Source organism: Poecile atricapillus, chromosome 6 (genome assembly GCF_030490865.1).
Source record: "Poecile atricapillus isolate bPoeAtr1 chromosome 6, bPoeAtr1.hap1, whole genome shotgun sequence".
NCBI lineage: Eukaryota > Metazoa > Chordata > Aves > Passeriformes > Paridae > Poecile > Poecile atricapillus.
In genome coordinates, this window is record NC_081254.1 from 32470043 (window position 1) to 32497310 (window position 27268).

A 27268-nucleotide genomic window follows, 5' to 3' on the forward strand; every position below is an offset into this window, starting at 1 on the left:
AGCACTTGCTTCCCTCCACACCAAAGTTTACAAAGCAATGTAGTTTGTAAACCATAGTGTGAGATTTATGACGTTATGCTGCAGAAACCTGTTTAGCCCCCAATTTACAATCCTGGCAATTGTATTTAACTCTGTCATCATAACTAATTACAGCTAACTGCAGATTACCATATTGCAAACTCTCATCTGTGTGAAAGAAATATGATGTTAAAAAAAAGAACTAAATATCCTGAGGGCTACTGAACAAAAATGCACTATTCCATCTTGGACTACAAACCTGAACTCTTCGAATTGCTGCCGTAAAACTTCAAATTGCTATTTGTTGGCAAGTTGTTTTAGCCTCAAGTACTTACACAGTAAATCACCATTACACTAATACCATACCTTTGGCCTGAAACATATTAATCTTGGTTAACAGTAACTGACATTTACATTACCAATTCAATTCAGGCATTGTGGTGACTAAACATATATGCAAGAGCTTCGGGGAGACAAGTTATTAGTTTTGAATGTGTACTTACTTTTCTCTGAGAACAATTTTGAAGAAACATTATCATCAATTCTTGTTATAATCTTATAACATAAACGTTCAAATCCTAATTGATCTGTAAAAGGTTTGACTTGGCGTAAAATCTGCATTTGTATCTTGGGTGCAATTAACATTACAATGTAACAGTTCAGATATTTTTCCAAGATATGTATTTATATATTTTTATCTGGAACTTTTAAAACCTGTGTTCTTAGGAAGGAAAGAAAACTGGGAATCTGAAATATTCTGAAGAACATCGCACCAGGATATGACCAATAGTACCAGAACCTTCCAGGAGAGGGAGGATGGACTTTTTTTTAAGCTTTTTTTAACAATAGTTTATATTTACTAAGGCTATAAATGCCCTTGGTTTAAAAAAGATAGGTTGGGTTTGCTCTTCCTTATTTAGTGTCTTCCCCCAACTTTCAAGCAGAAAAGAAGTACTTACTGCATTGGTCTGTGCAGCCCCAGAAGAAACATACCCTGGTCTATATACCCACACGTAATTGCAGTACAGCACAAAACACATTTGGACCAAGGATTTTATTTCAACTTCAGAGAGTTCTCTACCAGACTCCAAATGCATCCTGAAATGCATTACCTTTAGGTTTCACATCTAGAAGGAAAATTTAACACATTATTGATGTTTAGATAATATTTTTGCTGTATTATTTATAGGAGAGTGCTAAAACAAGATAGTGCAGTTTAAAAACATTAAGATAAATACAAGGCATTTTATGTGTTGTGTTTTGTTTTGGGGGGTTTTATGTTTAGCTTTAATAAGCTGCACACAAAAATTCTTCAAGTAACAACAGGTATTTGACTCCTGAGCAAAACAGGATGGATTACATGTATCCCATGTTGCTTTTTGTTTCCCATCTTTTCTTGGCTTCAAATCTGAAACAGAGCACAAAATCCACATTAGCAATGATGAGTGTATGTGTTTCAGTTATTTAACCACGTTAATCTTAACAACAACAAAAATAAAAACTTATTTTTAATACTGTAATAAAGATATGAAGACAAATATAGTGATACAACCATCACTTTATTTCTGATAAAGCCTCTGTACTTAAGTCTGATACACTCCCAAAAAAGCTCACCATAACCCAACAATGTTAAACTAAACAAATAAGATTAGCAGAAGCCTATTTCAACTAAGAAAACATTTAACTGAGAGTGTATTGTACACACTTAGTGCCAATGAAACCACAAATGTTTAATTCCATACTCAAATGACTTACCCCCAAGCAAGCTTCTTTTTCTTTTGAGCTTCTTGGGCAGCCTCTGCTTCTTGCTTGGCTTTTACAAAGTTGCGGCAAGCGGCAGCTTTGGCAATTTTCACACCAAGCTAAGACATGAAAAGGAACAAAGGAAAACTGATTAGATGCAAATGGTTCATATGAAATTTAAGCCTCACAAATTACTTAGTCTGATATTGTTTTTCGAAAGTCAATAGATACTAAAATATCTTTTAAATATTAGGCTGATGATGCACTATTAGACTGGACAAACAAGAATGTCTCTTGAGGGAAATACAAAGGCGTGTAGGATCCTGGGGCAAAGCAGTCCTTTTCACCAAATCCTTCATTTTCAAAAACAAAAGCAAAGGGCAACAGCTCACTGGATCCTTCTGTTTGTTTCTTTTACATAGACAGACATATTCAAATACAGTCTCCATTATTGGGACCAGTCTGTGACTTCAGCTATGCTAAAACAATAGAATCAGGTCTTACCAGTGTCAAAAACACCCAAAAATACATTTTTATACAGGAAGAGCTGCTACCACCACACATTTTTTAGCAGAACCACTAGACATGTTTTAATCAGTCTGTCCAAAAATAAATTATGCAATGTCCTTAGTGTCTATCTCCACATTACAAGCTTTTAGAGGTAAGGGTATGATATGCCAGCTTTCCATGTAGGTGAATAGCATTTCCATAAACTGATGCAAACTGTAAGAATTAAGTTCACTTCAGTGAATGTCAAGCACAGGAGGGAAAGGCAGGGAAAAGTAAAATAAAAAAAGATGGAAGATACAGTGAACTATGAACAGTTTATTTCCCTTAATCAGCATTCATAACTTGTAGTTACATTTTGTGGTTGCTGCCTTGACTTGACATTATGAGTTATGAAGGAATTCATTCTCAGAAGTTACTGCCATTCTCCAAGACAAGCACGCAATTCATTTACCCCAAATTGCTACAAACTGATGTGGACAAACAGGTTTTCTTTCAATCTACACCTAAATCAATTGAAAGTAGGAAACAGTTTCTGACTGGATATTCTAAATTTCCCCCAAAATGTCATGGGAGCACCAAGGAACAGGAGACCCAAGGAGAAGAATACTCTTTAACACCTTGGCTGAAGTTCCACTATTAATGGTAATATACTTGAATAATCTGCAGCATCTATGCAGACAAATATTTACTCTGAGAAATGCTTTATTCAGGTAAGATGAGAGAGAACTCAAGAACACATCTGCACTGACACATTTTCCACAACTATCCCATCAAACACACAATAGGTAGGTCATCATTCTGTTAACAAAGCTAAAAACAAAGCAACCCTAACCAGCATCACTACAAGCTCTTCTACCTTATGGTCCTCTCAGGGCTCAAGAATGAAGAAAGCAGCCTTTCTGCAGCAGCCTTTAAGGAAAGGCAGCAAGCACATCAGCTTGTGCTTTGTTTGAGGCTCTAAACACTGGCAACACGAGCAGTTAGGAGCTGAGCATAACAGTTTAAAAGGAAAATAGATATTTCCATAAACATAAAATTTAAAAAGGAAAAAAAAAAAGAATGCTGAATAAGTTTCTCATCCACTATTTGCATGTGTTATAAGGTCATAAATATGTACCTTTGCAATCACCTTGATGCATAAAATACTGTGAGCAGTTATTTCAAAACTTTTCTATTGTCTATACAATTTTCCCCTGAGCATTAACATTTTTTATTAACAGTAACTCAATGCTGACATCTGAACTGCTACATTTCAGGTCAAAGACTAAAACATAACATTCTTTTAATTGCATTGTCACTTAATAGTTAAGGGCAGCTATTAACCTTAATATAATCACAGTATAAAAAGGCTTAAGAAAACTCACCTAAAATATTCAAAAAATGTTTACTTTTAAATTGAAACAGGAGTAATTATTAGTTTAAACAATAGAGTAATCTGATGGCTGAAGTCAGTCAGCAGAACCATACCTTTATTAGAGGTATTTTACCTACTAACACACTTGAAAATTAACTTTTACTGTTTGATTAATAACAGAATCTCCTTAAAATGTATTCTAGTTGCCTATTGAGCACTTGTACACGTACAAATATACACAAGCGAGCTCTAACAGAGTGTTGCAGAAAATTCTTTTTATCTGCATTTTTGGAAGACAAGAATGAGTTCTTCCATCTTTGAAAAGTACAGAAAAAAATGGAATAATAAGATCCTCTGCAGTGTATCTGGAAGTAAAAGCAGAAACATTCTGTAGCATTGTTATAATTTTTAGGCTACACAGAGTCAAATTTTCACAACATGAAAACAAATGTTGCATACAAAAACACAGAAACATTTTAGTCAGATTAAATGTCTTCTGCTCCCACCCAAACCCAGACATATTTCTTCACTCCCTGCTCCCCCCACAGAAGAAATCCATAAAAGCTTGGTCAATGGATTTTACATTAAAAAAAAAAAAAAAAAAACCAAAAAAAACCCCACACTAACATTTCAGGTCATCAGATAACTCAGTAAAATACAATCTTAAAAGAAGTAAGAAAGCATGAATAAAAATATATACAACAATTTCTTGTGTAGTCAAAGTATCAGCATTTTCCATATAGAACATCCAATATTTTGCTGCATTTTAATTAAGGTGTCTAAACATTATCACAAAGAACTGCAAATTGGTCAGAGCACGCAGTAAGGAAAATTAAGCTCTAAAGGCTTTTTATCACCATATTTCAGGAACCAAGGGTGTAAAATGTTCTAATTTGGGATATATTAAAAGCCATAAAAGGTCTTTCAAAAAGATTAATGGTACTTTGCTTGGATTTAAGATAAGGGCTTTAGCTGGTTGGAAAAGCAGGGCCCTGGCTAGACCCTTGAGGCATTCATCTTTACAGCCACTTGGAAGATTTGTAAAAGCGTCTGCATAACCTCAAGCAAACGCACTGCGACATTTTTTTTTTTTAATTCCTTTCAATTTTACAGGTTTAAAGTGTGTAAATCATACTGGGTAGTAAAGCTGATATAATGGTTCATCCCTGTAACATCATATATGTGTATTTTGAGACAAACTTAAAAAACAACTTAGTTTCGACAGGGCAAAGCCCTTTCCATTTTGAAGTTGACCAATAATCATGTCAAATATCTTACTCTAGATGTTTAATGTAGCATAAATGAAAATGTCCTACTCATCTGAAACTGTTACCTTGTAACAAATATCTGAAGCTTTGCTTCTTTTTGAACACTTTCAAGGCATTTTTTTAAAAATACCAATTATCATACTTTAACTTTTTATGGAATAACAGGTCTCTATGAAAAATATTTATGCCATTCTCTTTTGTTCTTTAATTAAATGAAAACAGATGTTTTCTGAAGTAAAGCGGAACCATTACTGGAGTACTTAAAGTGTTAAGGTCTTTAATTTTTATATCAGTTTGGTCTACAATTCCTGATTGTCTTTACTCAAGCTCAACATTAATGTCAAGCAAGTTACCTAGGAGACGAAAGAGATCAAAGAGACAAAAAACCCTCAAATGTCTGATTAATCAAGCCTGCAAACAGCTTATTTCTTTTAGCCTGCATGCAAGTATGAAAATGAGATTCTGGGAGCCGTACATTGTGCAGATTTGTTCATTCTTATCAGAACAAAGCCAGCGGCAGCTTATTTCATGGATCATTGGCACTGTCATCAGTGCTACACAGAACGGGTGACAGCTCCTCATTTTGAGGCTTGAACAAAATTAGCAAAAAGTCGGCACAAATTAGCCTCTCATCTTTTTAGTAATATGACATTATTCATTTACTTTTTATCCAATTTTTAATTTTTTCCTTGTCAGCTATCCCTTTCTAGTGTTTCTTGCACAGCATCATAAAACACTTTTAAAACAAGCAAAGAAATGGCTGGAGTTGAAATAGAATGTAAAGTTCAGGAAGAAGAGTAAACATTTTTATTAAGTTGCAACAGAAATCTACTGTAACTTCCAGAAAACTTCCTTGCAAATCAGAAGACTTAACATTAAATATCACAAAACAAAGACTTGTCTTTAAGATAGGACTGTAAAATGTAACCACTGAATAATGCAATTACTGAGACAACGGAATCAAGAACTGCTCCAGAAATATTGAGGCACGAAATACAAAATATGAAACCCACAAAAGCTCCAACAAAACATCTATATTCAAACAGGTCCGGAAATATCCTATGATCATAGCAGAGAAGCCAAACAGCCTTTTAATATAGTGTTACAGTTTCTCATCAAATATGAATCTAGTTATTTCAGGCTTGCCTCTAGCAATGATTTTCTCCTTTTATGTTATGGAATGTTATCCATTGCTGACGTATATAAAATATATAAAGCAAACAAGAATACCGAGTGGATTTTGCAGTGAAAATTGTCCCCTTTCAATGATGTGCTCAACTTCCCCTGTAAAATACTTTGTAATACCTTTGTTGTATTTTTATGCTGTGTATTACAACATCAAATTATATTTGGATGACACAGTAATGGAGCAAGGACAGAAAACTGTTCTAATATTAAGCTCTTTGCTAGACTTAAACATTTAAATGCAAGTAACTTCCTCCATTCATGAGAAAACACAGCATTAAAAAATTAACCATAAGCTGTTAGATGCTTTACAGAGCCCCCTTATAACAAAGGCAGTTTTAAAAAAAGAACTGTAGTACTGTTTTCAGCAATTTCTTTATCTCTGTTCTTCTAAGTAAGAAAGCTTATTAACAAGCTTTGAACTTAAAATCACATTTACAATAATGTGCCATCAACAGTTTTATAAGCTAATTAGAAAAAAAGATTAATTAATGACTGGCTGCTAATAAAATGGCAATCATGAAGAAAGAAACCAAGGGTGCTAAGCTTCAACTACCACCAATTAAGAGCTAATTACAAACAAATTATATATGTGTTTTGCTGTGGGCTTTAATTTACTAAAATGGTTTTAATTAAAAGAGAAAACATGCTGATTAATTGAACTGCAGAAAAAATCTACAGTATAAACTGTGCTTTGTCTGTCTCTTTAATTAGACTTGTAACATCTGAAATCTTTTTTTAAGGTTTGTTAAGGAAAAGATATACATAATTAAGGGAGCATAAGAATGTAATTCTAGGTGATAACCCTGCCATGTTCCAAAGGTTAAAAGAAAACCACCTCAATGAAGAGTCTTTGGAAGCACCTTCACTAAGGTAAGAAAGGAAATCCTTCTCAGATTAAAAAAACTCTTTTTTTTTTTTTTTTTTTTTTTTTAGGGGGGAGCTGGTGGGCAGCTCTTCCACAACAAGAGATTCAACTTAATTTGTGCTTGGTTACACCCCATATAAAACTGCATCACTGCAGGTACACAAAAACACTGTGAGAAATTGTGAACATTGCACAGGACTTAGAAATTTTATTTTACCAACAGAGCAGCATCAAGTACTAACTCCTGTCCATCTCTAACAGTAATGTCACCACAATCAATCATTTCCTACCCAGATCCTCACACGGAAACCAGTTTCCAGAATGGTTCTCAGCAGTTATGACCAACAAACTGCCTTGTGAACTTCCTTTTCTAATTTATATGACTAGAGGTTACTTGCAGACAGGAGATACCAATTTGATCATGAGAAAATGGCCAAAACCAATGCAAAGATGACAGCAGGACTGATCTTGCTGTAACATGAGGATGATATTCCACTGAATAGCCAATTAATTTCATCAATTACAATGTAGATCTTTCACTTAAGTTTGATTAAATACCAGTGTCCCTATAAATTGCAGCTTTTTAAGTCTTTCCCCAAAATGCCAGAAGCCACCAAGCCAAGTGCTTAGGAAGTGTTGTGAACAAACCTGTGCTATTTAGAAACTGACAAGTGCTACAGCAATTTAGCACATTAAATTGCAAAATATTTTAAAGTTACATTTGACAGGAAAGTCTAATACGGTCAAGATTATTTAATCGTGTTCAAGTTACAGTCCTCAGGCTAATATGTTCTTAGACAATGTGGCACCTACCTACCTACCAGGCAGCTCACAAAAAACACCAACAAATGCAAAGTTTGAGCTTTAGTCAGATTAGTTCTCACAATATTAGAGCCAGAAGAAATCACTATTCTGCATTTTGAGATACCAAACCATGATTTGAGCACAAAAGCACTATGAAAAAAACCTGTTTCTCTAGGGTGAAAAAAGCTTGGAAAATATATTTAAGGAGTGGTGGTGGGGAATCTTTTAAGATTTTCTGGTTTACCTATGAAAATAATTTTTACAAGTATCACCCCAAATTGAAACTGATTTATAGCAGAGTGAAATTACCAGTTATCTGCACATACCATCCTTACTCAAAGAGATAAACACATCCAGCTATGCATAGTCACAGTGCTCTAATTTATCAACATTTATTCTTTCAAAAAATCTAGGTGGATTCCCACTAACACAGTAGGAACAAGTTAATTACATCTCAAGATAGAATTCCAGAAAGATTTTTACAAAGCATTAAAAAGTTGACATAATTCCAAGTGTCTGTTCCCAGCTCCATATCCCAAGTCCCTGCTACTATTAGATCTCAGCTATCTTACCCTAAGGCATCACCAAAAAACCATGTCATTTCAGCCCAGATAAGTGTTCACATAAACTTTATTCTTTTAATAACTTTCATTCTAAAAGGCTCAGATTTTTGGGGGGTAACTCCTACATTAACATTAACATTTCAATTGGCATCTCTTAAGTGAAGTCATCCTTAAATGCAATGTTCAAACAATAGCCTTAGGTATGCCAGTCTACATCTGAAAAGCACAACTATAAAACGTGAAGGACTCTGCCAATGCTGGAAGCCCTGGAATATGAAAAAGGGCAGCAGCTGGATTACAATAATAAACACTAACTGTGCATATTGTACTATGCACACTGCAATGAATTGCTCAGTTATTTAATACTAACAGTACTGTACTGCAGGTATGAAAGAAATAATTCAGTAGTCTAACTGTGCCTGAAGATCTACAGTGAATTAAGGAGTAAGACCCACCTGCATCATGTTGTTGCTCAGCACATTTATCAAAGCACTGTTGATACTGGACATTGTAATTGCATCACAGCACTGAGGTGCTCCAGCCAGAAGCTGAAGGAGCAGAGCTACTGAAGGCCTAAATTATTCTCTGCAACATAATGCAGAGATGCCCATATTTTTTTCAGTAAAAGCTTCACTCAAATATAAAATAAGGAAATCAAGAACTTCAGGATCACCAGACCTCTCAGGGAAGCAGAACAGCCCACACGAGAATGTGCTGTGGGGATGGCCAAGGATGCCACAGGTAGAGATCTGCTACCCTGATGACTGACAACAGGAGAAAAAGGGGTAATACCTGGTGGTGAGGTGTGCCCAGAGATTAGACAAAATACTCAGCAGAGTTATACATACAATTCATTTTTATAATAGAAATGCAACTGCCAACAAAAAAGGGGGAACACACCAGCCAGTCTCAAAAGCTACATATGAACCCACCCATGCAGTCACCAGTAAATACAGCCTCATGCAGGAGGTACCCAAGTTCTAATTCTCACTTCAAAACCTTTAATACTCTTGGATTGATAAGCTTTGTTTTAAAATCAGCATTTGTGTGTATTTGTCAAAGCAAAGAAAACAACAAATACTATATTGCCCAAAGCCTCATTTAATGCAGCGCAGTAACATGTTCCTTAAAGAACCTGCAACAAGTACCACTTGGAAACCTGAAGACCCAAAACCTGAAAGTGGTATCATTTAGGTTTTTAGAATGTAAAATTCCATGATGCACTGACAGCTGCTAGATTATGCATATTGCCTAAGTCATCACTGATTTTAAATGAATCTGATTTTAAAAAACCTTTTCTCACTGTGTCACAACGATACGATATTGACAGCATCATTTTGACATTCCTTTGCTTTTTAGGACATGTTTTTACCGTCTGTACTCATCATCTGTTTATTTTTGGCTTCATTTTTCTAAATACTGAAGCTGCCCTATCAGTTTCACAGGCTTATAAATGTTATACATCAAAAATTAGTTTCACTTATTAAGGCAGGAAACGGCTTTAAGAACTCTGGGATCTGTGCCTCAAAGCAAAAGCTTTATCAGCAGGTTCCAGTCACTGCTTCTTGCAAAAGAAAATGGTGCCGATTAAAACCCCATACACCTGATTTCAAAAAGAACACCTACCCACTGAACATTTCTCACATGGCTGCAAGGGGGGCTGCACCCCAAACACCAGACAGCTGTTTCTCACACACTCTCTGTCCCCAGCCCTGTAACACTGCTCAAGAAAAATGAAAACTATACATAAAGAGATGAAGTTGAGATAAAAGAACAATAATTCATCCACTTATTACTCCACTTCAGAAGCGGTGTACTTCAATACAGCCACAGTACAGTTCCATGCCTGACTTGCTCAGAGCTGTGCTGCATTTGGAAGTTAGAGGGATACAAATAGCCACCTAATTTAAAAATTAACTCACTTCTTAGAGGCACTGTATATTAAAATGGACATTTCTGTAAACTGCTAAGAGAAGAAAAGCAGCAATTCAACGAATACTATACAACATGAAAGCAATATTTTATTAACTGTACTTGTATACGAAACAATGACTGTTCAATCAATCTCTTCCATAATCAAATCCTCTTTTCATAGCTCTTCACTGAAACAGTCACTTTTACAACAATTTCCTTAGGAAAAAAAAAAGTATTTTAAAAGATCCATTAAAAGTCAATTTAAAAAGAAAAGAGGTTCTGAAAATCACAAAGCAAAATGAACCTTGCAGTGAGCAATGGAGCACATCTTTACAAGAGCAGAGAACCCCAGCGAATTCACATGGATTCTGCCTCCACAGAACTCCTCATGAGAGATCAAGCCAGTCATTTGAGTTTTCCTTCTTTCAACATACTATTTGTTCAGATAAACCCACTTAACCAAAACCAAGTCAAGGCTGTGAATACTAATAATGTTTCAAGCATTTTGTTTTCAGAATTACAACATGCTAATATTTGAAAGTCAACAATTTGGAGCTAATGTTCCACAAATAATAATACACTGCTGTAGCACCTGGGATATGCTAGATGTTGTATAATCCCATGGCTACCAAAATCAGATAACAGTTTATCATAAATATTACAAAACCTTAAAACTTCTTACATTAATTTGTTTTTATAGTCAAACAATTTGCACTAGAACCTCAGTATGTTTTATTGATTATAATACTCCAACCACTTTAGAGGAGATGGGATAATGACATTTGTGAAGGAGAACAGCAAGTGTTTTTCATGTTGTACACATGAAAGGTAATAAAACAGTCAGAAGCTGGTCACACTTAAAGGAAACATCAGGACACATTCCTATCACTGTCAATAGCTGTTATCTTTGCAGACTGAAGTTTTGTGATCACTGGTGACAAGGCAGATAAGAGTCTAGTCATTAGAAACTGCCCTGAGTGACTAAATGGAGGAGTTTAATGATTTTGTAAGAACACTCACTGAGGAATGGTTACTTTTACCTAACCTCAGAGAACCTTAAGAATTGTATTTCCCACTTCAAAAGCCATCTGTTTTTAAAGCCATCACAATATTGTAATACATTGCATTACACAGATTTAAATCTGCAATTTTACATTAAAGCTTAGTTTAAAACACTGTATTTAAGAAACATTTAAAATATTTGTATGAGAATGAGAAGCAGTCAAAATTTGTCTTTGCTTTCCTAATCCTTTTCTAATACCTTTGAATTTTGCAAGCATATACAGTGGACAGAAAATTCCCATTACCTCTATGAAGATGGAAGAATATGCAAGATAAAAGAATGAAAGCAGAAATTATATAATTATTTTTTAGTACAAATCAAGAAAATTTATAGCTTAAATCATACTACTCAGGTGACTTAAAAAAGATTGCTTCTTCACTCACTGAAATAGTATTTTATTTTTCTTACCTGGTTTCGAAACTATTCAACTATCCTTTTATCCTAATTTTTCCCTCTGCATTTTCTCCCCTATGTACAACTAGCAGTGGGGAAAACAGCCTTTCTGGACTTCAGCTATTTTTACTTCAGCTGTTACCACCTACCCTATGTGCACAAATTGAACAATTTCTTAAATGAAGTTACCAGAGCTATCTGATAAATTCCTCACCAGTTTTAAGTATTCACTAAGCAGTGAATAATATTCACTAAGCATACAGATTTAAAGTTTTTTGTGGCAAAGAGAGCACAGCTTTCATGAAATTACTCAACTACACCAACTAACAAGACAACATTTTGAAAAAATTGTGTTAAAAAATTGGACTTGTTTTTAGGTATGTATTTATACACTGAAAAATTGTGACAAGGAGAAAAAAATATCCAACACAATTTTAAAGCTACAACAGTAGTACAGAGAGACATCCATCTATTCCCATTCTTCTTCAGAATTCTTCCAGCCATTAACTCCTGAACACATGAATACACAGGAAAGTATTGGCATACAGCTTGGGGTTCATATGTCCTTATTTGCTCTAGGCTTGCTAAATCTCTACCTGTCTTCAGGTTTCCCAAGCTCATGGGTGAGGTAATGCAAAAAAAAAAACTTATCCTCATAAGTATCCTCAGGGAACTGAGAGGAAGGGAATATCCTACTCCTGCCCTCTTGGCTTGCAATGTGGAGAAAATCAAAAGCTCAGTGCAGATGACCAGATACCAGCTCCTCTGAGTTGTGGAGTGAGCAGCAAGGCTCTAAAGCAAGGTTACTGTATTGTATTGTATGTTACTGTCATGGCTGTATTTTCAGTTCTTAAACACAGCTACAGCTGTCCAAGCATTGCTAAATCAGCAGCAAAGTCCTTCAGCCACTGACAGGAATCTGCTCAGGAAACAGGAAAGATGCTGCAAACAATCTTTAATGCTGTTTTACTCATGACACTTTTAGTCCAGATGTGCAAAACTAAATGACCTCTCTGAGTTTTTGTTAACAGCTCACTTACCTCACGAATGGCTAATCTGTCACTCAGCTCCTCAGCCCTGGTAATGTCACCGTCAGCCACACACTTCTCTATGCTCAGTTCAAGGCCAGACTACGGAAAATAAAAAAAGGTAAATGCCTTTAGAACAGAAAGAACATATTTAAAGGGAATACCTCCTTTCTAAAATTATTTCTTTCATAAAATTCTTTAAGACACTGCATAAACCTGTAATTTCTGTGTACCACAAATCACTCTGTCTGTGCATTGTAATGGACAGTATAATTAAGAATTCACTGAGAGGCCACCAGAGCACAAATCATTGCATTAGTTCCACCTTATGTGCAGGATAATACTACAGGTTAAAAAAATTACACGGGCTAGTTTATGCCTGTCACAATAAAATTTCATCTGAAGATCTGGCTTATCTCTTCCATCCCTGGAGCTTTCTAAACAAAATGTGAAATATATGTGTCAGGTAACATGAAGAATGGCAATTACCACTGTATCGTTACAGCTCTAAGATCTTATCTTTACCCAAAAAACAGAGTTCTGGCACAAAGCCACTCCACTGTGTTAATAAATTAAAAATTCTAGCAGCTCTGTGGAAAACAACAAAAAAGCTTCAGGATTTAAAGGTTGTTTTCTTATTTTCAGAGGTAAACATAAGTTGTTTAATGGCAACACTTACTAATAACATAACAATAAAAAGTAACTATTTGCTGGAAATCATAGTTCTAAACTTCTGATGGAATACAGAAGGGTAGCACTGACTTCAGAATTTCACAAAAAAACCTCAGTCTCATAACAAAAGAATTTACAGCCTCACTGGTTTTAAATATTAGTGAAGCTGAAGACAATACATTTGACAGTTCCATAACATACACTTTTTTAAGAGATAAAAAGTGAAAAAGCTAATGGAATTCTTGAGAAACAGTGATCTGCAAACACTACATTTGAATTACTTCAGGGGGTAGATGAAAAAAAAGGCACAGTTGGTGGTTGCACTGATGGCAAATTCTGTTAAGATGCCTTTTCTGAAAATAACAAGACGTATCTTCCACTAGTGATAATGTCCCCGAAATTACAATGAAACCATCCGCATTTTAACACTTCAGGCCTCATTCCAGATCTATCCTGAGCACTTTAATGACAACTAAATAGCCACCAAAAGTAAGAAGCAAACAAATCTTCATGACCTGCACATAGAAACTCTAAGAAAATGAAAAAATACAGAAATTATCCTAAAGGGAGCTAACTGAACATTTCATGTAACAGAACTTACAAAGAGCTTTGTAAGAGATACTACAGAACCAACAGCCCTACCAGAAACTCACAGTATAATGAGATTCTTAACTTATCCATCATGTTTGCCAATTATTTCAGATATGACTAGTTACACTGTAATATTTATGAATATAATGTGTTATGAATCCAGTAAAAATGTATGCTAGGTTTGCCCCTTTAATTCTTGTAGCCACTGGTGACAACTGAAGGTTTATGTGACACATTTTAAAGTTAAAAAACGATGAAGCAAAACAAAAGGAAAAGTCAAACAATGCATATGATGTGTTCTCTCTCTCACAACAGGAGAAAACAAAACTAGACAGGAAACAAGCCTGGATATGGTCTTAAGAGGAAGCACAGCAACCATTTAAGGACATTTATTTTAAAAGTTCACAAAATCATCCTTCCTCAGAGTGATTGTATGTTCTACTCTCAAATAGCATCTGCTTCATTCCTATCTCAGTTAAGGACAAGCTCTTTTACTGCCACATACAAGATGACACTGCCTTTGTAAGAACAGTCACCTTTTGTGGAGCCCTGCTGTCCAAAGGTGATTCAAATCTATCATTGATTCCAAAGTATTGTGTAAGTTCTTTCCATTTGTCTTCGTTTTCCAACAGCTGACTACTAAAAACAAACACATAAACAAGTCATTACTATAACCACTTCCCCTTCCACAACCTTTCAAAGATAAAATAAACACTTCCATTTGGTGGACATGGCCTTTTCACCCATTCAGTTTTTAAATGAAGCTAAATTAATTATTCCTTCCCCTTTGTAAGTGTAATTTCACAATCTTAAAAGCAAGCTGATAGAATCATAACACCATATTTAGGCTGAAAAAGTTCTTTTAAGATCGAGTCTAACCATAAACCTAACACTGCCAAGGAGGAAAAAGAAGGGAAGGAGCAGGGTGAACAAGAACTTGTATGAAGGAACTAGCAAGAACATAGCAAGTCTGTTAAAAGTTACATTAAATATTTGTGGTGATTTTTAAAATCAAGCAATAACACTCCAACAAGAAATCATTAGTAAAAATTCAGCCTGCCCAACAGAGACACTGAAATTTAAAAGGTATTTTACACAGTGCTGAAAGCTAGGCTTTGGCTATGAATGTGGTTGAGCTTATTACAAGTTTTCCCTGCTACTAACAGACCTCAGGTAATCCCATTGACCTGGTTATACCTCTTAGCCACTTCATCGGTCTTTCTCTGTTTTGCTAAGGGGAAGAAAAAAGAAAAAAAATCCAACATTACACAGTGATACCTCACAGCATCCAGTGAAGTTAACAGAGCTGTAATTGGTCACATTTCCTTTGAAAGATCAACATACTGGGATTTTTACCCAACGTTCATGTGGATTTAAACCACTTAGCTGTAAGAAATTCCTGCAATATCTGTGAAGTTTTAACCAAATGTACAAAATTAAGTTTCATAGAACTACTGCAATACACTTCACCATTATAAATCAGTATTAATTGAGTAAGCTCTGCCTCCTTTTTAAGGAGAGGACAAATATATTACTTGCATTCTATGTAGCAATCAATAACCTCACTACAACCCTGCAAGTGATGTATGCAAGTGGAAAAATAAAAATCCTAGATAACAGCTAGAATACAATTATTAATTTAAAAAAAAAAACAACCCTCAAAAACCAAAAACACCAACCCTACAACACAGCATGTATTGATACTAATTCAATTTGAAAAATATGAATTCTGTTAATCTAAAAAAAAACACCTTTTCGGCGGCGCTTTCTTTTTCGGCATCTGTTTTCCTCTTTTACTTGCATTTTCATTTCACGGTGTTTCTTCTGAAGCTCCACAAATTTCTACAAGATTATGAAAAAGCAAGTCAGTATTTTTAATTTTTCCCCCATTTTTAAGAAATTACATAGAGAAATGTTTAATTATCCACAATGCCTTGTGTTACCTATTACATCCCAATTTATAAATTGAGACCACACGACTCTGATGGTGTTAAACTGGTATTGGTGCTAATCTTTGATCACCTCTCTCTGACTTTCTGCCCTCCCTACATGCCATGACTGTTCAGATCTGACAGTTCTCTCATGGGATGTGACATAGAACACACTTTTGCTTGTTGTGCACTCCTGAGCTACACCATGTGTTTCTATTGCCCAGCTGGCAGTCTGTAATCCACAAATCAGTGACAGCCTGGTCCTTGCACAGCAGGCTGCCTACAAGGATTGAGGGATGAAAGAGGGCAACTATTTTTTGCCAATTCTTACTTTGAATCCAAAGCCTGGAATACATTGTTTTGATAAGGGTTTTCTGCTTTCCCCAGTCTTTACATGCAACTGCAAAATCAGGAGGCTATAAGGAACTCTTGAGTCTGATTGTTTGCAATTAAGCCCTGCAGCAAGCAGCAGGGCACACCTCCCCTTCCCAGGTATGCAGCACCCCCAGAGAGGCTGAAACACTGAGCTGTAAATCCTTAATAATGCAGAAAGCCCCTACCAAGCAGCTCAGAGCCCATAAACCATTGAGAACACAAGTTCTATGCAACTGTATAGTTATGACAACTCCTTGCTGTGCTTTCAATCACCACCAAACTACCACCTAATCACTTCATAAATTCCTGTTCACCTTGCTTTAAACTATCTAAGGTTTGTATACTGAGATCATATTTTATCTAATTTCAGATCTGTATATTGACTATCCAACACTGAATTATTTTAAGCTAAAAATCAGCCATTTGAGTACACTGAATTACATTCATCTGGAGACCTGTAATGATACATACATTCCAGATATTTACAGAAACTCCAGGAGGGCACGTTTGAGATTCACTTTCTTCATCTGTCACTGGTAAAATAGGTTCACTGCTGGCATTACTGTCCTGCCCAGTCCCCTGAACTCTTTCAGTATCTTCTTTTGCTTCTTGCTTTGAACAGGAATCAGGCGATTCCTCTCCATCATCAGAACTCAGATCAACATCACTTTCATTCAGTCCTGGAGGCAACAGTCCACTCCACATCTTCCAGTTTAAGTAAGTCCAAACTATTTCAAGTCACTGCAAAGACACCAGGTTACCCAGCCCAACACAAAAACAACCTGCAGAAGAGAGAAACAGAAACAGCAAAACACGTCATCAGAAATATTTTTTCTCCTTACATAGCTATCATTACATGTTTTTGACAAGCACATTATAAAGGTCCTAATACTTACTATTTCAGAAAGAAGAAGACAACTTGATTACAGAGGCTGAGAATACTGTTTTTTTCCCCTAACTCCTTGTCCTTTTAAGCTGCGTCCCTATGCGTTTGCTGGCAGCTCCTTTCAGTTTAGGGGCGACACTGTAGCAAAGGCGTCCCGTGCCTCCGCAGGGGCAATTCCCTGAGGAGCACACGCAGCTCCCTTGGCCGCCGGGCCGGACAGGGAAGAGCCGCTCCGGGGAGACGGCAGGCCGGGGAAGCGAGGGGGGCCCGCTCCGGAGGCAGCGACGCGAAGAGAAACCCAGCTCCACGCCAGCCTAGGGGAAGGCAGCCGGCTCTCGCCGTCCCGCCAGTCCCCGCACGGCCAGCGGCGCTGCCGGAGCCCCCCCGGAGCCCCCTCAGAGCCCTCCCGGCCCCGCGCCCGCCGCCCGCGGCCGTGTTTACCTGGCCGCCATCTTGGCACCGCCGGAACACCCCGCGCGCGGATTGGGCGGGGCGGCGCAGCCAATCAGCGGGCGCGCCGGTCGCCATGGCAGCGGGGCGGGGCCGAGTTGTCCCGGGCCGAGGCGGGCGCGGCTGGCGGCGCTCGGGGGAGCTGAGGGGGCGAGCGGGAAAATGGGGGCCTGAGGGGGGCCTGAGGGGGCTGAGCGGGGATATGGGGGCCTGAGGGGGCGGCGTGTGCCGGCTAGCAGCTTTGGGAGTCTCAGAGTCATTTAGGTTGGAAAAGGCCTTCGAGATCACCCAGTCCAAGTTACGACCCAACGCTGCGGTGTCAGCCAGGCCATGACGCCGGGTGCTATGTGCAGCGTGTCCTTGAGCACAGCCAGGGCCGGTGACTCCGCCGCCTTCCTGGACAGCCCATTCCAATGTTCAGTCATTCTTTCAGTGTAACAATTACTCCTAATGTCCGGTTTAAATGTCAATTGATGCAGCAGAAGGCCATCATATCTTCCCATCATACCTCTTTTTCCCTGGGGGCAGACCCTGACACCAGATTGGCTCCACAGTCCTGCCAGGGAGTTGTAGAGAGCAATAAGGTTCCCCCTTGAATCTCTTTTTCTCCAGAATAAACACCCCCAGCTCCCTCAGCTGCTCCTCATCAGACTTGAGCTTCTTTCAGGACAAGCATCAAGTTGTACAGCAATCCTTGCTGCCATAAAGGAATATGAAATCTCTTCCAACAGTAAGTCTTGTAGTTAAGCCACAGCAAAATGTTTAAACTGGGACAGAATGATGAGGGTCATAATCTTCAGGAACTGAAAAATCCTTCCAAAGTTCCAAGTAGTGCCTTGGATTAATGTGGTAAAGAGAAAACCACAAAAATGCAAAGTCTGTGCAGAGCAAAGGACTTGTTTATCTGGAAGATTCTGTTGCACCTTGTCCTTTCAGCTTTCACAGGTGAGGCAGACAACACAAGTATTTAAGAGCAGCCTGAATTTGATTCAGCAAGAACATCTTGAACAGAAGGAGCAACAGGAAGGGAGGCACAGGGAAAAGATGAAGGGACAAGGCTGACATCACTAGCACTGAAATGTGTCTGAAAGACAGGAGGTTCCCATCTTCCAAATAATTTGTGAGAAGATGTACTTTTGAGTGGCAATTTGACAGGTTGAAAACTGTATCTCAATATGATAATGAGACTTTTGAGAAAGGAATTGCTGACCCCAAACCACAACACAACCCAGCTGTGGACAAGCAAGAGGGGAGTGAGGAAGGGGCAAGTGTTATGAATATGGATAATTTGGATTATGGATTTGAGTAGGGATTTCTTGGTTGATCCCAGCTTCTGGGATTGGCTGTGCATGGAAGGAAAAATTAAATGCCTTTCTCATGGACATAAAACAGATCTTCAGATTGCTTTCCTTTTTATGCCATAGTTTTACATCCTCAGATTCATTTCTAAAATCAATTAATTCCGTAAGTAATCATTTTTTCATGAACTACATGTAAATTTCACACTCAGCTTGCTAACTAGATTTTCCTCTCATCTGGGAAATCAATTTTTAAGAGAGTTATTTTATTTACATTGAATAATTGGTTGTATTTGGTACACAGATAACTGGTAATTAATAACTGTATTGATACTGGATATTCACTGCCATTTGTTCTAATGAGCTGTTAGACCATTAAGCTCCATGAGATTTTCTTAATGTGACCAAATTTGAACACACTCAAAAAAATTAAAAGGTGTGTGATACTTTTATGACCTGTAAATTTATATATTTGGTAGGGATGCATTTTCAGAAGGCATATTTAATTTCATTACTTAATCTGTATCCAAACATCGTGCTCTTTATTTAGTATCCACAACCAATTTGTAGCGAGCATGGCACTGGTAGTGCACACAAATGAAGTACTCAAATATCCACATTAATTGCATTTTATAATTACAAATTAAATGTACTTGTCATTTTAAAAGCCACATTTTCATGGTAATCTCCAGTCCTCCCACTAAAAAATTCTGACTTCTTGCAGGTTTTTCCACAGGAAAAATGGTGGCAAGAGGTCAAAAATGGTGCTGCTGGACTTTCATCAGTCCAGAAGTATTGGTATTCACGTAGTCAATGCTTGATGAAACAACAAAAGAGATTATTGGCTGCTTATCAGAATTTGCAACATACTGCTGGGTTTTTATGTTGAAATAATATATAAAGTCTTTTTATCTGCAGAAGAAAATACAAGGCAGCACAACTTTGTGACCAATCCTGATGTCCTTACATCAAATTTGTGAGCGTTGCTATTGTGGCCAACATTGGATTCAGTGTCGAATTTTTCTGATGGCAATTTACTGTTCCCCATTGAGCAAATATTCAAATAATCTGATTTATTTCCTTTTGGTCAACTGATCTAATTTCCTTTCTCACTTGAATTCCTGTCCTGGAGACCTGCCAAACAACAACTCTCATGAATGAAACGAGTCATGCCTTTGAGATTCCTGTGGAACATCAAACTGGCACAACACAGTAATTACAGCTTAGCTATTTCTGATGCTGTTATTAAAAATGACTTGAACTTTAGAAGGAAGGACTACTGCAATTAAACTCTACGATTTGTCAAGTTCTAGGCAATTTTCTCTTTATCTCTTCCTCTACCTGCTGTTGGATATTTACAGATACTACCAGGAGTCCCAGTTCTGATGGTGTATTTTTTCAGATTTCTTTTTGAACCTCTCTTAATGGGTACCAGTCACAGAGATGGTCAGAGTTATCAGATCCCAGAAAAGCTGATGGCTGTGTATGTGCCAGGTCCCCACGGCAGGTTCTCACTGTGTAATTCACATTTTCAGGCCAGTTATAGAACATACGGAAGGCCTGTACTAGTTCCTTGGATATAGGTTTGAAAACATGTTTAGCTAATCACAAAGACTCCTGTACATGCTTGTTTCCACAAAATATACACAATTTCCTAGTGCAGAAATGAAATCTACTCCAACATAAATTTTTCATTATTATCTGTTTTTTTAGCAGTAAATGAGGACATAAGAAACTTTCTTAAGCAGAAGATATGCCACATTCTATCCTTTTGAAACAGTGTTTTCAAACTGTGTCAAAATGATCAAGAACTGGATTCTTCTTTAAACATAATAGGAAGGCCTTATTGTATTAGCAGATTACAGTCATTGTGTTAGTATACTATCTACCTTGTATTCATTTTTGCTAACATAATGAGAAATTTTTCTAGCATGGTTATATTTTATTGCAATAAAATAGTGTTGGAAAGGAAAATTAGTGTGATTTTAAAGAGAGATGTAAAGACAATAATGTAGTCTCTGAGTTTTCTTTCCTAAACTTTTAATTTGTTGCTAACTTAAAATACACTTTTTATCAATCCTTTGAAATAATTACAGTCAAATGAACATTAAAAGGTTTACAGATGATTTTTTCCACATACTCTGCTGTATAAGATCTCAGCAAGTCTGCCCAGATGTTTTTAAATTTTCTTATTTTAGAGAATTACATAACTCTTTAATCAAGCCCTGAGCTTTAATGTGAATATTTTTGTGTCACCATTTACAATGTCCTTGCTTCTCAGAGGTTTGCATTCTGATGAAAATTTTGACCATAGAATCAGAAAGAAATGTCTGTGGTTTTAAGCATCAGCAACCAATGAACAAGCTTTGTCTACTCTGTAAAAAAGGCATTTCTAAAGCACTAACACACAGTGAGTACTCAGGGAGGAAGTAAGACCTGTTCAAAATTCCAGATTGAAGCTTGGAATATCTGTACTCCGTTCCCATTCTTGCCACAGGCTTCCTGTGAAGAATGAAGGAGGTATTTTCAACTTTAACATCTCATGGTGTGGGTGGAAGAGTTTTCATCACCCTTGTTTGTTGTGAGCATAAACTCGGAAGGTTTTGAGCCCTTTTGGACTCCAGGGCATCAACAGACACTGGCCAGGGCTGCACTGGATTTCAGAGGGTCAAGCCAAGGAACAAATAACAATTGCACAAGTTAATCTGGCAGTGTAGGTCTGACAAAAAAGTCTTCACTTTTGTGAAATAAGTAAGCACTTCAAGGTGCTGATGATGTGGGTTCTCTAGAATAAGTTTTTTGTGGAAGGCAGAAGCACAAGCGAGCTGTTGTAGATGTGCCCATACCAACCTTAACCTGACTCGACTGGATCCCAGCAGGGGCAGGCTGTGTGAGTGAGGCTGTGAAGTTCACTGCTCACTGGCCACAGCACTTACTCATCCCTTTGGTGTTCCTTTGGGGCGTGAGGACTGTTGTCGTTTCTGACCTGACCCCTCTGCTGCTGTATGTGTTGTTTTGAGTGCAGGATATGGTTTATGGAACCTGAAGTCATGTAATTCACTACGCTGTGAGGTTTTTCACCTAGTATTGGACAAATTTCATTGATCCAAATATATCAATCCCAAATATCTTTATGCTGGATTGGGATCTTGGATGCATTTCTCTGGAACAGAAGAGAAACACCCTTCTGCCATATCACCAAAGTGAGTAGCACCTGACTTTTTTTACACAAAAAGACTCAGAAAGCAGTTTTCTTAACCTCTCAGAGAGTTTTGCTTCCTGAATTAATGGATGTTGTTTGGAAGTACAATAGGGAGTTTTACAGCTCATGTGGCACTCAGATACGGAGCTAGGGCAAGGTACTTAACCTCTCCTTGGTTTAGTTTGTGAAACAAACAACACTATTTTAACTACTTTTCAAGGATATTAGATAAAATTAATTAGTTTGGTATTTGTACTGCAATGAAGGTCTATATAATTGGAAAGTCTTATAAGAATCTCAATCGTTTTATTTTTGGGTTGATTTAACTTTGAAGAGCTGGTTTTGTTACTTTGTACTGTATTTGAAGTGTGTTATTGTTTCATTTTTATAAATAACAGCTGATTTTTCAAGCTCCTGTAACGAACCTATTTAGTCTCTGTGTATGCCAATGCCCTCTACTGGTTTGAAACACAATCGCTCAACAGAGGGTATTGCTGTTCTCCTTTATTGAGGAAACTGTAATATTTAAATTATTTTCCTTTTGAGAGCAGTAGAATTTTGGTTGTGTAGCCAGGCTTTCTGTGAAGTGCAAGAAGCTGCACCATAGTCAAGCTGACACCTGAGTGACTCTTGTGCTACACGCGTGATTCCGTGCCAGTTTTTTCATTGCCTCCTGTGTTTTTGTTTCAGTGGATTTGCTATGAAGGCTCACAGGTAGCAGTCCTGAGAGGGAAGAAGACACACACCTGAGACTTGCTCAGTATGGAGCTGCTGTGTAGATGTTCCCTCAACACAATGGTCACCGCTCCAAGGAGCCTCCCTGCTCTTCAGCCTGGTCCAGGGCCTGCCAAAAGTGCGGGCTGGTTGTGTTGACAGGCTGTGATATAAACAGCCCTTGAGGCACAGGAGCTGCAGAGATAATGAAGTGCCTTGAGGAAAAAGTCTTAACTATCAAGGGATGGATCCACTCCCCCCTGCCACAAACCAGGGGTCACGTGGCTGAGGAATGTGTATCCACAGATAGTGCTACCTTCAGAGAACTCTACTTACAGGTAAGTAACTCTTCTTTAAAGGAGGTATCTTTGTGTGGCAGACTGTTTATGGGAGCAATTTGAATTGAACTTTAAATGAAAAAGGCATATCTCTGTAAGTGGTAATAATTTTAGTCATCTCGCTGTGGCTAGGGGTTGTGGAATTCATTAGCACAGATTAACATATAAAGTGGGTGAGATATCTAATAGCAAACGTAGAGGTTTAGGGACCTTAATTCATCACTGAATGAACAGCGTGTACAGTATTAGGGACTATGAAATTTTTAATTTACACAAAGTGTCCAAGAATATAGGGAATAAATTTAAACCCAAAACAGATAATGGAGCTGTGCCCTGCCTAGCTGGCAAGTTGAATTGTTTTTACACTGAGTGAAGAAAGCTAATTATCCCAAGCACAAGGAGACTGCTAAAAATAATAAGATTATAAAGAATAATTTGCTGATATAATTACAACAAAATTGGGTACACACAATCGTCAGATACATGTATTGCTTGACCTGGGCGAGAAAGTGAAATAAATCCTTCCTCTATAGCCTTCGTAAATTTGTTTTTATCATCTCCAAGTGGTGTTTGCACAGGCAGCACAATTTGCATGTGTAATGTGGCTGTACAAATTGACAACAAGTAAATTATTCAAGGAAATAGGCTGGTCGTGGGTCTGAACTATCTCGCAAAGCCTATTCATTTTGAAGAATCACTGAGACGTGAAGCTCATACATCAACCATTTTCTGACAATCCTCAGACTTATTGTCTCCTAAAATGTCATTATGGCTATTATTTATGAAGCTAATTCATTTATTAATATATATTTAACTCTGACTTGTCATGCACCTTAGCAGGCATTCTGTGCACTGCATATTTTTGAATAGATGAAAGAGTTTTGCATGCTTTAATGATTACTGTAAGCTGCTATAGATTTATAGAATGCAGCTTTATTATCTACTTGCATTAATACCTTTTTGTAACTTTTTTTTTTCCTTAAGGCCATCAAATATAAATGGCAAATGACATATCCGAAAGATTGTATAAAAAAAGAGATTTTCTCAGAGTTTGTTGAATTTTAGAAAAAAATGAGGTAGCTAACTGTTAAGGCCTAACTCGTTTCTAAGAATCTGTAATAATTATGTTGATTTTTTGTGAATTTTGCTGAAAAATATGGAATAAACAATATAAATTTAAATGTTTACTGTATTTTTCTCTTTGAGGTCAAGTGGCCATCTTTTGATTATACCAACAGAGGGAGTAGAGCTTGAAGGGGGGAAAATGTAGCAGATGGAAAATAGATCTGTTCTGCTATAGTATATATATAATATAGATAATTTCCCTCATACAGAACACTCCTTAGGAAATGAACAGCACAGGAGTATGGATTATGAGGTTGCCTATGATTCTTGGATTTTTTCATCTTGATTCACTTATCTTTAGGGCATATTAAAAGACATAAGGATCATAGTAACCCTTTCCTGACATCTATGCAGTGTCAAGAAACTAAACATTGCAATCTGCTATAAGAGATATATTTGAGGTACTTCTAAATTTTATTACACACACAGAATTCAGATTAGACTTGTAATTATAACAAACTGGCAAATTTAAATGCATAGTTATTATGACTGTATGGTCAATTTGACTATTTTCAAGGGGCCTGTGATGACAGTTGGAGGTTACTGGCCTGATTTGGAAGTTATGAGCTTCTATCAGCTTGTGATGCTGCTATCACCCACAGATTTGATAGGTCACTTGGTCCTGCTTCCTCAATGCTTGTTCCCATCTTTAAGAAGAGGATCAGAAGTTTGCCTTGTTTCCTGATGGCACAAAGGAATAACATATAGGGGTAAAAGAACTCTCTAGGTTTTCTTTAGTATTAAAATTGGGAATTGCCATATTTTTCACCTGCTCCCAGGATGTGCCAGGTAGTAAAAGGCATGGGATTGTTACACCATGGAGTGGACAGTCTATGACCAAGGAGGAATTTCATATTCTATCATTACCTTTCCATCTTCCAGGGCTAGGTTCTTCATGGCCAGAGCTATTTCACCTTCAGCAGAAAAACACAGGAAAGTTTTCAATGTCAAGACAAGGAGTCTGTAAAACAAAGGATGACCAATGCTTTAGGTAGCATGAAGGTCTTTTAAAGCTAACTTTGTAGTGGTAAATATTATAGATCTTCATATTGGAAAACTTAATACTTTGAATTCTTCAACTTCTTTAGAGTGTGAATAAGAACACAAAAAGTTATATAGGAGCAAACTCAAGTGACCCAAATAAGGGCACCATGAAAATACAACTCAATCCAGACCAGGGCAAAGAAAGTAGTCATGTGTTTCTGAGTATGTTTGGTGAATAAATAAGGCTTTTTCATGTCTGGAAGTCAGTAAGAATAATAACTTTCTGTGCTTTGGAAATAGAAGCTTATGTTTTCTAAACTATTCTGGTACTTGCAATTTCAGGTGCTTGCCTTGAGACATCTTAGAAAGTAACCCCAGACTTGTAGAATACTTTTTTTAAGCAGAACCTTGTCAGGTGATCTAAATTTGTCCTATGGCAACTCCAAATGGTTTAAAATTGAAAAAAAAACAACCCCCATTATTGAGCTTTTGGAGCTTAAATATATTTTGCCACTTCAAAAGCTTCCAGTGTTTGTCTTCCAGTCAGACATCAATCATTCAGTAACCAATGCTTTTATAGTTTTTGATCTTGATGGCCAGTTTCAACTAAGAGAGGAGATTCACAAGCTCTCTGAAGGCTTGTTGAAGGCAGTCAGTTAGAGACTGAAATTAATGCTACCACTGAATCAGTGTGAAAGGTGGATTTCTAGCATATTTTGTGTTTATATTTAATGTGAATATTTAAATAATCCCAAAATAGCATGTTAAAGAAGAAAATTCAGTGAGTGTTTCCTTGTTACATTGCAGTGCTAGAGACTTCCCACTTACATTTTTTACAAATAAAAAAAAAGAAAGAAAGAAGGGATTGACTGAATTGTTTAAAAAGAGCTTTTATTTTTTTTATCTGACAAGAGATTAGAGACTTCTGCAAAGACCCAGTATGGCACATCAAACTCTAGTTCATGCCTTTGCTGTTTATGGTAGTGGAGCTATTTTTTTCTTGTTGGGAGATCGAAATTCCACCTGCTACATAAGATATTCATTCATCTTTATTCAGTAACCTGTAAAATTCAGAGTGTAGAGAAGGTGCAAATCTTCTTGATAGTTCTGGACAAAATTTTTTCAGCTGTGATTTTCTGAGTGGATCAGCTGTAGAGCCTCAGAATGATGTGCGAAGAAAGTGCCCCATCAGACTGCCTGTGCAGCTCTTGCTGCTGCTCCTGATGACACTAATCCATATTCCACTTCTAAGTTGGCTGCTTCTCAGGGAAACGCTGCTGCTTCAACATCTTTTACTGCTGATCCTGTTTTACATTCCTACGAATTCTCGTATCCTCTTTTATAACCAGGGAAAGTAAACACCATTTATTGTTTCGTAAAACACAATTTGTGAGTCACACAATCATTGGGCATCCCAGCTGCAATGCTTCGTGCTGGGTTTTTAGTGTATGCTGTGATAGTCCTTGTTGGCTACCAGCGTGTCAGGCTGTATGGACAGCCTGAGTGACCAGTTTGAGATTCTTCCAAAGTGTCAGGTCTCTGTAGCTGCAATAATCAACTCATTTTGCTGTCAGCAGTGTGTCAGGAACATGCTAGCTGATACCAGGGGACTGCCTGGAGCTGGCTGCTGCTAATCCCTTCAAAGGGGCCATGTCCAGAAAGGAGGTGGAGTGAGCAGCTTCCAGATGCTACAGCTGCAACTAGCCTACCTATCCCTACCCCAAAACTGCTTTCCTTTTAGTTATACCAAAAGGTATTTTGGGAAAAAAATTTGAACTCTTATATTAAAGTAGAACAAAAAAGGAAAACATAACCCAGGCTTTTCCATTGTGAATTATCCTTCCTTCTGATGCAGTCACCCAATCAAACATCATTATTCTTCGTGCAGCTAAAGGATGCTAACCATCAAGATACCTTGGGAATGCAATAGGAAGAGCAGGGTTGTAAACCCCAGGGCTTAATCCCGATCAAATTCCAAATTCAATGATTAT

At 37.3% G+C, this 27268-nt stretch overlaps 1 protein-coding gene across 3 annotated transcripts; it reads right to left on the reverse strand.

The window, feature by feature from the left end:
• Window positions 1–1057: 1057 nt before the first annotated feature.
• FAM204A (family with sequence similarity 204 member A) lies at window positions 1058–17646 on the reverse strand. Of its 3 annotated transcripts, none has more exons than XM_058841593.1 (8): window positions 17608–17646; window positions 16752–17062; window positions 15726–15816; window positions 15172–15205; window positions 14511–14613; window positions 12724–12813; window positions 1774–1880; window positions 1058–1426 (listed from the first exon to the last, which is right to left on the reverse strand). In XM_058841593.1, the coding sequence occupies exons 2-8, from the start codon at window positions 16983–16985 to the stop codon at window positions 1375–1377; spliced, it is 711 nt and encodes a 236-aa protein (XP_058697576.1). In that variant the 5' UTR covers window positions 16986–17062; window positions 17608–17646; the 3' UTR covers window positions 1058–1374. The 3 variants fall into 3 exon arrangements, with proteins under 3 accessions (XP_058697576.1, XP_058697577.1, XP_058697575.1); XM_058841594.1 differs by lacking the exon at window positions 17608–17646 and adding an exon at window positions 17177–17601 and having other exon boundaries at window positions 14511–14610; XM_058841592.1 differs by lacking the exon at window positions 17608–17646 and adding an exon at window positions 17177–17601.
• Window positions 17647–27268: the final 9622 nt, after the last annotated feature.